General features: G+C 43.4%; 1 protein-coding gene across 1 annotated transcript; it reads left to right on the top strand.

Annotated features, from left to right (window-relative positions):
• The first annotated feature begins 11463 nt into the window (after positions 1–11463).
• On the top strand, positions 11464–13523 carry LOC123054631 (exonuclease DPD1, chloroplastic/mitochondrial-like). Its single transcript, XM_044478435.1, has 3 exons — positions 11464–11897; positions 12716–12930; positions 13324–13523. Exons 1-3 carry the CDS (start codon positions 11464–11466, stop codon positions 13521–13523), a joined length of 849 nt encoding a protein of 282 aa, XP_044334370.1.
• The last annotated feature ends 1781 nt before the right edge of the window (positions 13524–15304 follow it).

Raw genomic sequence — 15304 nt, 5'->3', positions numbered from 1 at the left:
GTGAGACCTACGCCAAAAATTCCTATAAATACAGAAACCTCCAGAAAATAACCTAGATCGGGAGTTCCGCCGCCGCGAGCCTCTGTAGCCACCAAAAACCAATCGGGACCCTGTTCCGGCACCCTGCCGGAGGGGGGATCCCTCACCGGTGGCAATCTTCATCATCCCGGCGCTCTCCATGACGAGGAGGGAGTAGTTCACCCTCGGGGCTGAGGGTATGTACCAGTAGCTATGTGTTTGATCTCTCTCTCTCTCTCTCGTTCTTGATTCGGCACAATCTTGATGTATCGCGAGCTTTGCTATTATAGTTGGATCTTATGATGTTTCTCCCCCTCTACTCTCTTATAATGGATTGAGTTTTCCCTTTGAAGTTATCTTATCGGATTGAGTCTTTAAGGATTTGAGAACACTTGATGTATGTCTTGCATGTGCTTATCTGTGGTGACAATGGGATATTCACGTGATCTACTTGATGTACGTTTTGGTGATCAACTTGCGGGTTCGGTGACCTTGTGAACTTATGCATAGGGGTTGTCACACATTTTCATCTTGACTCTCCGGTAGAAACTTTTGGGCACTCTTTGAAGTTCTTTGTGTTGGTTGAATAGATGAATCTGAGATTGTGTGATGCATATCGTATAATCATACCCGTGGATACTTGAGGTGACATTGGAGTATCTAGGTGACATTAGGGTTTTGGTTGATTTGTATCTTAAGGTGTTATTCTAGTACGAACTCTAGGATAGATCGAACGGAAAGAATAGCTTCGTGTTATTTTACTACGGACTCTTGAATAGATCGATCAGAAAGAATAACTTTGAGGTGGTTTCGTACCCTACAATAATCTCTTCGTTTGTTCTCCGCTATTAGTGACTTTGGAGTGACTCTTTGTTGCATGTTGGTGGATTCTTATATGATCCAATTATGTTATTATTGTTGAGAGAACTTGCACTAGTGAAAGTATGAACCCTGGGCCTTGTTTCAACGCATTGCAATACCGTTTGTGCTCACTTTTATCAATAGTTACCTTGCTGTTTTTATATTTTCAGATTACAAAAACCTATATCTACCATCCATATTGCACTTGTATCACCATCTCTTCGCCGAACTAGTGCACCTATACAATTTACTGTATTGGGTGTGTTGGGGACACAAGAGACTCTTTGTTATTTGGTTGCAGGGTTGTTTGAGAGAGACCATCTTCATCCTACGCCTCCCACGGATTGATAAACCTTAGGTCATCCACTTGAGGGAAATATGCTACTGTCCTACAAACCTCTGCACTTGGAGGCCCAACAACGTCTACAAGAAGAAGGTTGCGTAGTCGACATCATCCACTGTTCAAGTTGCTTACTAGTGTAGCATAGAGTTCTAGGTGAAATTTCAACTTCACAGTCTCTACTGCAGTACCGGTATATAAAACAGTGTTTTGGAACTAAAGGCAAATTCTATGTGCCTCTAGGATCTGGTGGGGGATTGCTTGAATTTTATCTATTTATGGGCAACCCAATAACTATTTCAGAAATTCCTAAATAAAATCCTAGAGGCCCACTTAGCCCATTTGTGCAAGGCAAGGGATACTACTAAAGTTTAGTCCCACACTGCTAAGTGGGAGTTGGAGCTCCTTATAAGGGAGGTTTTTTCCCCACTTGTATGAGCATGAGAACAAGAGGGACATCCACGCGCGCTCCTCCTTCGCCGCCCGCCTCGCCACGCCACGCCTCGTCATGACGCGTCGCGGGTTGCGGGAATGAGCCGAGCCGATGTATAAATTTTTGCCACGCACGACGGGTATACGAAAGGTCACGCGGGAGCTGAAACGTTTTTCTGTAATGGACACTGAATCCGAACGGCTCGCCTCTTGGGCTGAAGTCTGTTCGCTTTGTCTCCCTCTGTTGCTTCACCTCCCGTCGCAGCCTGTTCGCCTCCTTCTCTTGTGCCTATATAAGAGAGGTCGCTCCTCTCCAGAGAGACACACCAGAACTTCTTCCTCTCGCCACAAGTTCCTGAGCACTGCGTTGCTGCTACGTTCTTCCCCATCCCAGCTTGCGGCGTGCACCGCAGGTCGGGACAGTAGGCCTCCGAAACCGCACCTCTTTGAGTCCTGTATGGGAGAAGGGTGATAAGGTTTTTGGGGAGCGCTTCGTGCGACTACTGACTTCTTCGTCACGGACGCCCCGGACTGCGACGATTACTTCCCCGACGACGACTTCTTCCCCGACGTCGACAACCTCCTCGACGACATGGCTGGCGAGGACGCCGACCCCAAGTCCAGTGTTTTTGCTGCTGCTGTCCCGTACGTGTTCTTCCTCTTTCTATTAGAGGCCCTGCTACAGTTCCTTGTTCTAGTGTTTGCCCTAGACATGTTAGACTATGTTTCATATATGCAACTTGCTATACTGTCTACTCTAGATGTGTTGAGTTACAGTTCATATATGAAGATGTTGTTTACCTTCTCTTTGTCAAATCGCATGACTTATTTTATCACTACTATACTAGTCATGCTTTATCTAAGATTTCTGTTAATAAAATCATTCGGTAAATTGCTCATATTTCCAACACCTGCGTCCGCCCTCTTTTAGATTTGGGTCGGCAGCGCGCCCAACGTGCTGACCCATATGTGCCGGCGTGGCCGGCTGGCCGCCCAATATTTACATTGATTTGCATTCAAACATATTGTCAAATAACATAGTTTTACCGAATAAAAATATTATAGTTTTACAAGCCGGATACAAATAAAAATGTTTCACATAGTTTTGCAAACGAATAAAAGAAGATACATCTATTGGTTGCCAACATGAGCCCACATATACTCAACCAAATCATTCTGCAGCTGCACGTGAGTTTCGCAATCACGCATGTCTTCATGAAATTGGGTGAATTGTTCAAATGTTGCCGCTACTCCATGCTCAGGCACAACATTCTCACCCTGAAACTGAAACCCTTGATCATATAGATGTTCCGGGCGCTCGTCTTCTACGATCATATTGTGCATGATCACACAAGCAGTCATCACCTCCCACGGTTTCTGCGTGCTCCAAGTATTAGCAGGATACCGAACAATGCCCCATAGAGATTGCAAAACACCAAAGGCACGCTCGACATCCTTCCTGGCACTCTCTTGCTCCTGGGCAAATCTTTTCCTCTTCTCTCCGACAGGGTTGGGTATTGTCTTGGCAATAGTGGTCCACTGAGGATAGATACCATCACCCAGGTAGTATCCTTTGTCATAGTTGTGTCCGTTGACAGTAAAGTTCACCGGTGGGCTGTTGCCTTCGGCAAGCCTAGCAAACACCGGCGAGCACTGAAGCACGTTGATATCATTGTGTGATCCAGCCATGCCAAAGAAAGAGTGCCAGATCCAGAGATCTTGAGACGCCACGACCTCTAATATGACAGTGCAAGCCCTGACATGTCCCTTATACTGCCCTTGCCAAGCAGAATGACAGTTCTTCCACTCCCAGTGCATGCAGTCTATGCTGCCAAGCATCCCTGGGAAGCCCCTTCTGGCATTCATCGCCAACAAACGGGTTGTATCTTCAGCTGTCGGCTCTCTCAAGTACTCAGGGCCAAACACAGCAATAACAGCCTTGCAGAACTTATACAGTGACTCTAGGCATGTAGACTCACTCATACGGACGTACTCGTCAATGAGATCACTGGGCACTCCGTATGCAAGCATTCGGATGGCGGCAGTGCATTTCTGATAAGAGGAGAAACCGATCTTGCCGACGGCATCCTCTTTGCACTCGAAATAGTCATCATAGCCGACCACCCCCTCTCTAATACGGTTGAAAAGATGCCTACTCATACGGAAACGGCGGTGGAATTTTTGATGTTTGAACAACGGATTTGTTGTATCAAAGTAGTCCTTCCAAAGAAGGAAATGCCCGCTCTCTCGGTTGCGATTCAACGCCGGAAGGTGGCCCGGAATGGAGCCACTCATCAGCGGCAGCTGGCTGTTGAGGTGGGGATATCTTCAACCGGTTTGGATGGCGGTCATGTAATAGGATAGGTTTTTAGGTTCCTATCTTATTCTATTTTGCCTGCCGGTTGTGGCTTTTCCTGTTATGTTCTTTTGCTCTTTGTGAGCTTTTCTGCTTTTCAGAGCGGAAGACCTTTGTGGAACCTTTTGGATTATTCTTAATAATATGGCCGTATGCATCGTTCCGATGCAGAGGCCGGGGCCCTGTCCCCTTTTTGAAAAAAGAAGGAAAGGAACAAACAAATAAACCCAAGACAGTACAAAACATCCACATGTGACCGGCAACCCTGAAAAAATACATCCAATCTCTGTGTGCTGATGCTACATTGCTGCCCGCGTAAAAGGCAAAGATTCTGCCAATTATTCGGTTCGCATCTCAAATTCTGATCCTAGGCTAGGGTATGATAATAGACAGTGTGATGATGATTAGTTTAAGCGGCCCCTGTCAACATGGTCGATTTTTTTAAGGAGAACCGCACGAGGTCCATAATAGATCACTTGGATGGTAGGTTGGACCGTTGGATGGGTCAGATACTCTGTTGTTCTATATTGGTACGGTGACATGGTTGTAAATTCAGTCATGCGTTCAGCGACAAGTGGAAGTGTGTTATAAATACATACTCCCTAAGTTCCACAATTGTTGTCGTGCTTTTAGTTCGTCAAAAGTACATAGTTTATTTCTTTCAAGGATACTAAAAAGTACTCCCTCTGAATCAAAATATAACGCGTTTTTGCAGTTCAATTTAAACTGCAAAAACGTCTTATATTTCGATACAGAGGTAGAGTAGTACATAGTTTTAGGTGCCATTCAAAATGGTATATTTGGATCTATCGGCTGTCTTATAGATGTCTTGTATGTTTCATCTGTTGGAATATTAGGCAAGTTCATGATTAATTCCAGTAAATAATTCATGACTAGAAAAGATACTAGCATGCAATAATCTAGCAAACTAGAAGAACAGCAAGACATGCATAACAACAGCAAACACGTAACAATAGCTGTAGAAACAGACATGAACAGAGGATGTTGGACGTACTGATCGTTAGCTATTATGGGTGCGACAGTGTTGATGACGATGTTGGCGACGATCTGCTGCTGACGGCGATGAATACGACGATGAGTAGCACCGCCCGACTTGGACGGAAGACGACCCGTGATGACGAATTTGAGCAGACGCGCACAGCGCTTCCCAAAAACCTAATTCGTCCTCTCCCGGTGCAGGATCGCAAAGACGAACGGTTCCGGAGACCTGCTCTCCCACGCGCCGATGCACGCCGGCGTTTGGGATGGAGTAGACTACGATGGCGGCGCAAGTTGTGAGATGAGGCAAAACCCTAGGTGTTTTTCGGTGTGTCTCAGGGCGCAGCCGGTAGCTGTATATATATATATTAGGACCAGAGGCGGTATTGTGTCGCGACCACAATCCCAAACTGACTCGGTTTCTAATTCGTATACTTACCGGAAAAAAAATCAAAAACTTGTCTGCCAAGACATAAAAATAAAACGGCAAAAGGAAGCTGCGCTCCTGCAAGGAGACAGACCGGATTTCGGCGGACCATTCACGCGCATGTCGCATGTACGCCTCGCCTCGCCTCGCCTCGCCTCGCCACGGCACGGCCAGGCGAGGCGAGGCGAGGCGAGCGAGCGCGCGCATGTGGTTTTCCCTTTCTCTTCTCACACACCACTTAGAGTGGTGGAGAGAACCCACTATATAAAGAGGTCCAACTCTTCTTCAACTTCCAAGGTGGGACTAAACTTAGCACCACCTCTTGCCATTTTACACATGGGCTTTGAGATTTCAGAAATTGCTATGGGCCTAGCCCAATAATTCTAACAATCCCCCACAAGATCTCAAATACCCATTTAGAGATTTGCCTTCTCTCACCACTTGTTTAATATACCAGTGTTTCAGCAGAGACTGTTAAGTTGAACTTCTGCCTAGAACTTTAAGCTACATCCATTCACAACTTGACAATGGACTATGCCTTGAATTGCTAGTTTTGTGTGAACAGGTTTCACTCAAAGTCTTAACCAGTACCTGACCGCCAGTAGGCTACCCCGTGGTTTGGAGCTTATACGTCATACTCCCTGGTCTCTTCGTGAGCTTACTAGAGATCACCCAAATCTCATAGACTGCGACGTTTACAGTCAGAACTCATATAGGTGTGTTCTTTCAAGACTGCTCTGTAGGACAGCATCTTTGCTAATTATAGCCAATAGAACCACATTAAGGCATGTTGCCAACCTGCCTTACAGATCTGAGCCTTACAGCTCTGAGAGTTTTGCATCTTCACTTGGAGACGATCATAAGTTATTACTCTCCTCAGTTAACCAATAGCTTGTTCTTCCCAGATCCTAATTCACGGGATCTCCGATCACAAAGGTTGGGTTACTACTATGGTGTAACATCTATGGGTCTCATACCCATCTCCCTCGATGCAATATCTATCACATTTCGTGATAGTCCCTTTGTAAAGGGATCTGCCAGGTTTTTGTCTGTTTGTATATACGTAACAGTTATTACTCCGGAGTTTCTCAACTTCCTGACAGACTTCAAACGTCTTTTCACGTGTCTTGATGACTTTGCATTATCTTTAGAATTGTTCACTTTAGCGATAACCGTTTGGTTATCACAATTCATAAGAATAGCCGGTACAGGTTTTTCAACAACCGGCAAGTCCATCAAGAGCTCACGCAGCCATTCTGCCTCAACAGTAGCTGTGTCCAAAGCAGTTAATTCTGCTTCCATAGTTGACCTCGTCAATATGGTTTGCTTGCAAGACCTCCATGACACTGCGCCACCACCATGAGTAAATACATACCCAATTTGAATCACTATATCCTTCTAGCACAGCAGGATGCCCTGAATAAGTGATTCCGTAACTCATAGTACCTCTCAGATAGCGCAAGACCCTTTCTAGTGCATGCCAATGATCATCACCCGGGTTGGACATGAACCTACTCAGTTTGCTCACAGCAAAAGAGATATCTGGTCTTGTAGCGCTAGCTAAGTACATGAGTGAACCGACAATTTGAGAGTATCTTAATTGATCTCTCGTTTCTTTCTTGTTCTTTCTGAGTGTCACGCTGGGATCGTAAGGTGTTGGAGAAGGCTTGCTATCCATAAAACCGAATCGGTTCAAGACCTTCTCAACATAGTGAGATTGCGTTAATGTAATCCCACTCTCATCCTTAATAAGTTTGATGTTTAGAATTACATCGGCTTCTCCCAGATCTTTCATGTCAAAACTTTTTGATAGAAAAGACTTGACCTCATTAATTGCATTAATGTTTGTACCAAAGATCAGTATGTCGTCCACATACAAACATAATATGACACTATTGCCCCCACCATGGCGATAGTAAACACACCTATCAGCCTCGTTAATGACAAATCCTGCAGAAGTCAGAGTTCTTTCAAACTTCTCATGTCATTGCTTAGGTGCCTGTTTCAGACCATACAAAGATTTTAACAACTTGCACACCTTTCTCTCTTCACCCTTTACCACAAACCCGTCAGGCTGATCCATATAGATCTCCTCTTCCAACTCTCCATTGAGAAAAGCTGTCTTTACATCCATTTGATGAATGATAAGACCATAAGAGGCAGCCAAGGAAAGTAACACTCGAATGGTGGTCATTCTAGCAACGGGTGAATAGGTGTCAAAGTAATCTTCGCCTTCTTTCTGAGTGTAGCCCTTGGCCACTAGCCGCGCCTTGTACTTATCAATAGTACCATCAGGCTTTAGCTTCTTTTTGAACACCCACTTACAACCCGCAGGTTTACAACCATATGGTCTATCAGTTAGTTCCCAAGTTCCATTAGAAAGAATTGAGTCCATCTCATTATGAACAGCTTCTTTCCAATCATCTACATCCGGAGATGCATATGCTTCTGCAATCGTCTTGGGTGTGTCGTCCACAAGGTATACAATGAAATCATCACCAAAGGATTTTGCAATCCTTTGTCTCTTGTTCCTTCTAGGAACTTCATTGTTATCCTTCTCAAGGACTTCCTCATGTGATTGTTCGAAATATTCATCAGTTGTACTAGATTCAGGAATTATCTCAGAAGAAAATCTAGCAATGCTATGCATATCTTTCATAGGAAATATGTTCTCAAAAAATGTTGCATCACGAGATTCCATTATAGTATCAACATGCATATCAGGTACTTCAGATTTTACCACTAAAAACCTATAAGCAATGCTCCGTTGAGCATACCCTAGAAAGACACAATCCACTGTCTTTGGTCCAAGTTTGCGTTTCTTAGGAATAGGAATATTGACCTTTGCCAAACATCCCCAAGTGCGCAAATAAGAAAGTGATGGTTTTCTCCCAACCCACTCCTCATAAGGGGTTTTCTCTTTATTATTGTTGGGAACTCTATTCAGGACATGACATGAAGTCAATAGAGCCTCCCCCCACCATGCCTTAGAAACCAGCAGTGTCTAACATGGCATTCACCAAGTCAGTCAATGTGCGGTTTTTCCTCTCGGCCACTCCATTTGATTGAGGTGAATAGGGAGGCGTCCTCTCATGAATAATACCATGTTCCTCACAAAATTCATCAAAAACTTTTGGAAAATACTCTCCACCACGATCGGACCTAAGACGCTTGATCTTTCTCTCTAGTTGATTTTCAACTTCAGCTTTATAGATTTTAAAGTAGTCTAATGCTTCATCTTTAGTTTGCAACAAATAAACATAGCAAAATCTAGTCGCATCATCAATCAAAGTCATGAAATATCTCTTTCCACCTTTTGTCAACACACCATTCATCTCACAAAGATCAGAATGTATGAGTTCTAGAGGTGCCAAGTTTCTCTCCTCGGCAGCCTTATGAGGCTTTCGAGGTTGCTTAGATTGCACACAACTATGGCACTTAGAACCTTTGGCAACTGTGAAGTTCGGAATTAAACTCATGCTGGATAGCCGAGACATTAAACCAAAATTAATATGACATAAACGAGAGTGCCAAATACTTGCATCATCATTAACATTAGCACAAATTTGGTTTATTGATTTATTGCAAAAATCTGAAAGAGAAAAGCGGAATAAGCCTCCGCACTCATAGCCTTTTCCTATAAATTGTCCAAATCTTGACACGATTACTTTATTGGACTCTAAAACTACCTTAAATCCATCTCGACATAGAAGGGAGACGCTAACTAGATTCTTGTTCATAGTAGGGACATGCTGCACGTTCCTTAGTTGCACGATCTTTCCCGAAGTAAACTTCAGATCCACCGTGCCAATGCCACGAACAGAAGCATGTGACCCATTCCCCATTAGGACGGAAGAATCCCTTGCGACCTGATAAGAAGTAAACAGGGAGATGTCAGCACACACATGAACGTTAGCACCCGAATCAATCCACCACGAAGATGATTGAAATACTGAAAGCACAATAGGTAAATTACCATACCCATCAGTATTGCTAGCGGTCACCATGTTGACAGTCTTGGAGCTTGTTTTCCCTCTGCGGTCTGCACGTTCAGGGCATTCCTTGGAAAAGTGTCCAGGCTTCCCACGGGCGTAGCACTCTAGCTCAGCCTTGTTGAACTTCTTCTTCTTGAAGGTAGTAGTCTTGGTAGGCTTGTTGAAAACAGGTTTGTTCTTTCCTTTGTTCTTGTTCTGTGGGTACCTCTGCACCATGTTAGCAGTAGGCTGAACCTCACCTCCTTTTTCAGTGGTATCTTTAACCCAAGCTTTTTCTTCAACGTCAAGAGATGCAATCAGATTTTCAACTGATATCTCCTGTCTCTTATGCTTCAGAGTTGTGGCGAAATTCCTCCATGAAGGAGGCAACTTTGCAATCATGCACCCAGCCACAAATTTGTCGGGTAGAACACATTTAAGGAGTTCAAGTTCCTTCACAATGCACTGTATCTCATGAGCTTGTTCAACCACAGAACGGTTATTCACCATCTTGTAGTCATGAAAACTCTCCATGATGTACAGTTCACTGCCTGCATCTGTTGCACCGAATTTTGTATTCAGTGCATCCCACAGAATTTTTCCGTCGTTTATGTGCATGTACACATCACACAGACGGTCAGCAAGAACACTCAGAATGCATCCCACAAACATAGTATTGGCTTCCTGGAATTTTCTCCGATCTTCGTCGGTCATTTCCTCTGGAGCACCAACACTAGCGTGGAAAACTTTCAGAGCAGTAAGCCAGAGCGTGGTCTTCACCTGCCACCTCTTAAAGTGCACACCGGTAAACTTATCCGGCCTCAGTGCATCAGCGAATCCAGCCATAGTTAACTCAGGAAATTGCCTATAATTAGGTTTTTGGATTGTTGGAATATTAGGCAAGTTCATGATTAATTCCAGTAAATAATTCATGACTAGAAGAGATACTAGCATGCAATAATCTAGCAAACTAGAAGAACAGCAAGACATGCATAACAGCAGCAAACACGTAACAATAGTTGTAGAAACAGACATGAACAGAGGATGTTGGACGTACTGATCGTTAGCTATTATGGGTGCGACAGTGTTGATGACGATGTTGGCGACGATCTGCTGCTGACGGCGATGAATACGACGATGAGTAGCACCGCCCGACTTGGACGGAAGACGACCCGTGATGACGAATTTGAGCAGTCGCGCACAGCGCTTTCCAAAAACCTAATTCGTCCTCTCCCGGTGCAGGATCGCAAAGACGAACGGTTCCGGAGACCTGCACTCCCACGCGCCGATGCACGCCGGCGTTTGGGATGGAGTAGACTACGATGGCGGCGCAAGTTGTGAGATGAGGCAAAAACCCTAGGTGTTTTTCGGTGTGTCTCAGGCCGCAGCCGGTAGCTGTATATATATTAGGACCAGAGGCGGTATTGTGTCGCGACCACAATCCCAAACCGAGTCGGTTTCTAATTCGTATACTTACCGGACAAGAAATCAAAAACTTGTCTGCCAAGACATAAAAATAAAACGGCAAAAGGAAGCTGTGCTCCTGCAAGGAGACAGACCGGATTTCGGCGGACCATTCACGCGCATGTACGCCTCGGCCCGGCCAGGCGAGCGAGCGCGCGCGTGTAGTTTTCCCTTTCTCTTCTCACACACCACTTAGAGTGATGGAGAGAACCCACTATATAAAGAGGTCCAACTCTTCTTCAACTTCCAAGGTGGGACTAAACTTAGCACCACCTCTTGCCATTTTACACATGGGCTTTGAGATTTCAGAAATTGCTATGGGCCTAGCCCATTAATTCTAACATCATCTGCCACATTAGAGCTGGCAGTTTCAACATCAAACTGTCCGACCTGACTGATATCAGAATCGAAAAAGATTACATTTCGTGCTTTCCAGCTTAAAACTTTGGTGCTGTGAAACCAAGTCATTGGCGCTTTGCTATCTACTCTTATATAGGTTTGTTTTATTGATGCAGGCGTTTGATGTGGTTCAACTAAGCCACAGGACGTCCACTCTGTTTGTTAATATCTAAGCACGCTTCTGACACGCAAAATGGCATTGCTTCTTCGCTTCAATCAACTGAGGAACAGCATATGGAGTAGTTGTCCTGCCAGGTTGCTTATGCCACATGCCGGATTGTCATCTGGAAAGTTGCTTGATCCAAAAAGCTATGAGAGGCGCCTTTTTTCAACAAGGGTTCAAGAGACAGCTAGTTTGGACAGAACATGTATTTCCCGAATTCAGCCATTAGAGTTTCAGCAGACTTCTGAACATGAGCAATCTGTGCCTCTTCTTATCTTTGATATTAAGACCACTGGTTTTTTCCAGAAGCGTAATAGAATCACTGAGTTTGCAGTCCATGATCTTTGGGCAGGAAAGAATAACACATTTGAAACTCTCCTTAATCCTGAGATGGATGTTCCTAAGTACGTTGCAGCTGTCACTAACATCAACAATGATTTGGTCTGCCGACCTGATGTCCCGAGGTGTGTTTCTCTTCCAATGCATTCATGTTATTTCCAATTCCATCACGACACCCCATCCCTTCACATTAGTAGGCGAGCCTGAATGTAAAGAAATTGTCACTAATTAGGATGCACTCGCACTCGCATGCCTGTATGCATGCCCAACCTTTTCATTCCTCAACATGGTGCTGTCACAAAGACCATATGGAAGTAAGTCTATTTGTGCAGTAAATTTCTTTGTCGTGTTTTGATAACCATCCATACTACTAGTATGGTAGGCGTTTCTAAGTCTTTATTTTTAGGAATCTTGTGCACTTTGCCAATTTTTTAAATGGAAATTTGGTTCTCTGTACGTCTGACTGTTTTTTTTTCGAAAAGGGGGGACTCCCCGGCCTCTGCATCAGAACGATGCATACGGCCACATTATAAATAAATAAAGAAGTTCAACAAGGTCTTAAAGTCTGAAAACAAAATAACGGCAAGCTCACAAAGAGCCACAACGCCAAGAAACAAAAGGCCCAAAAGCCACAACCGGCTGGCATAACAAAGATAGGTAAACTAATTGCCTATCCTATTACATGACCGCCATCCAAACCGGTTGAAGATATCCCGCGCTACCATCTCCCACCGGACAGATCCAGTAACCAAACGCTCCCTGGCCTCCGTCGGAGTGAGTAATGACCACATACGGATCAGCGCAGTAGCTCGGAATAAAACCTGCAAAAAATGAATATTTGTTGTTCTATTAAAAGCCGAATCATTTCTGCAATTCCAAATTGCCCACAACAACTGTTAACACTGAACTTACTCTAAGTGTTATCTTAATCTGAATAATGTAGGTTCAGTGATGTACTTCCATTACTACTGGCGTTTGTTCGAAGCTGCCAAACTCCTGGCAAACCAATTATATGGGTTGCTCATAATGTAAAAAGATTTGATGGCCCTTTCCTGGCCCAAAAGTTTGACCGTTGTTCAGCTCAGATGCCCGAAGATTGGCTGTTTGTTGACACCCTTTGTTTGGCAACGAAGTTGCCGAAGCTTTCGGCATCAAATGGTACATCATTTTTACTCCAGGGCTGTTGGGTATAAAAACACTTCATATCATCGGGTTTAGGGTATAGCACTTTTGCTTGCAAGGGTGGTTTTCTGTCCCTCACTTTTCAAAGTACAATTTTAGCTAAAACCTTGTTTTGGTAGTTCTTTCTTTTACTCCATGTTATTTGTAATGCAACTCCATTTCCCATGTTTGTGCTGTCATTTAGTATTTACTTGTTGGCCTTTGGTTCTGTGAATGCGAAGACCATTTTTGTTGAAGTGGCTAAGTTTATTTGCTTTTGTCGTTATGTCGATATCATTTTTGCAGTCCCAGTTAGTTACGTAGCTTGTACCATTTGGTAAATCCACAACAGAAATAACCATAATTACAGAGTTTTACTGGTATCTGCAGATAAGAGACATCTCCACGACTTGGAGTCACTATGCAAACGCTATGGGATCTCTGTGGAAGGCCCTCCTCATAGAGCAATGCAAGAAGTGATGAAATTATGTCAAGTTTTCCAGAAAATGAGTTTTGATCTAAAACTGACATATGAAGGCCTAATAGATGAGGCCATCAAGGCTAATTATTTCAGCAAGTTTCTTAATTAAATAGTATTTGTTGTTTCCAGCTTCCTTGTTTTAGTGGTCAAATTTATTTGACTTTCCCCAATAGAATTCGCCTGTCCTTCACATTGCTGGATATTGTTGCCTTCGCTGTAGGATCTCAAGAATCATGACTTCTTTTTTTATTGAAAAATATAAAAATAGCCGCATTTGTCAGTCAAAGCCTCCTTTGAGCTTTATCGATGTGCTTTACTTTCCAAACCTTACGTTCCTGCCCACATCGACAGGCAAGTCAATTCAACTGGCCGCAACTTAAGTACTCATTTTTACCATATCTGCAACGTCCAAAGTAAATTATCCATTTCACCTGGAATGTTACACCCTCTATGGTTGTAATAAAAACAAGTACAGTTCATCTAGCAGCATACTACCAAATACATTCTGCTAAGAAGTTCAAATCAAAATCAATAGATGCAGCTAAAAGCATGAGATCTGCTACTTTGGATAGCTTACAGGATTCTGGAGAAGGCCTCCCTGTTCTCGTTGAGCGTCCACTGATCTTCTGCGCCAGAGGCGTAGTAGTGGTACACCATCTTCGGCAGCTTCTCGTACTCGGACACATTCATGATTATACCCATGCCCCTGATCGAACAATTCATTGTCAGTTAGCAGTTCATCTGTCTGCCAAGCAGTGAAATAGTTTCTCTGTTTTTTCTCTGAAGAGTGAAGACGCTTCAACATGAACTGAATATCGTGGATAGTTTGACAGGGAATATGAGAAATCAAGAAAGATAACAAGACATGAACAGATCAGGTGGCTGATCTATCTGGGGAGGAGTTGATTAGCTGCAGAATATATCCATGAAGTCCTGATTCGGTATCAGTAGTTCGAGATGTTACTTTCGAATCAGTACTGACAAAATGAAACGGAACGATCCGACGGCAGGCCGAGAAAGAAACGCAAAATCACCCAGAGAGATCACAAGAAAGAGGAAGGAGGTGGAAAGTGCTACTCTAATCTCGAGCACAAATTCACTCGCATCAACAGTAAATTTAAAAAAAAAGTAAAAAAATAAAAAAAATCTGATTGTTTTTGCGGTTGAACATCAACAAATTTTCTAACATCCTGCAAAATTTCACCTCGAAAAGACGTGTGTGCAAAAAAATAAGTGCTCCAAAATGCGTATTTTGAGTCCCGAATTTTGTTCTTTTGTAGCCTCCACGCATGTCTTTCCGAAGTGAAGTTTTAGAACTTTTGTTGCTGTTCATACACAAACTTCCAGGATTTTTTTTTTGTATTTTTTTATACTATTTGTTCGGAATTTACTGAGGGCTACGTGACGACGGTTCGTCCGTGTGCTGGAGCGAAAGCGGGACAGGGGAGGTCCCGTGGTGACACCGGGGTGTGGTATTTAAAGGGTATTTTTAGAGGGCCGTTTTGGCTCTTGGGAGCATATGCTCTCGGATGAACAATAAATTCAAAATAAATAGTAAATAAATTTCAAAAATTCTAATTTTTTGTGTCGATGTTCATGGTAGTCTAACAAGTGTGCTTGAAAAGTTTTATGCGAAACAGGATAGCAGTGCTTCATCGGTGAAAAAATAGTTTAACTATAACATTTGGCATTTGATTTGTTATTTTCACCCAGGTCAAAATGTTCAAGGTTTCCAGTAAAAAATTGCAGGTAGCATTTGGTTTGACAATGAACAAGCTTTTTTTTATATAAAAAATATTTTTGACAAGCAGAAACATATGCTCCAAAGAGAGCCGAATTTGATTTCTATTTTTTAGCCGATGAATGTGGTTTGGTGAGGCTGATGTCACT

Source organism: Triticum aestivum, chromosome 2D, assembly GCF_018294505.1.
Source record: "Triticum aestivum cultivar Chinese Spring chromosome 2D, IWGSC CS RefSeq v2.1, whole genome shotgun sequence".
NCBI lineage: Eukaryota > Viridiplantae > Streptophyta > Magnoliopsida > Poales > Poaceae > Triticum > Triticum aestivum.
This window is presented reverse-complemented; position numbering and strand designations above follow the sequence as displayed.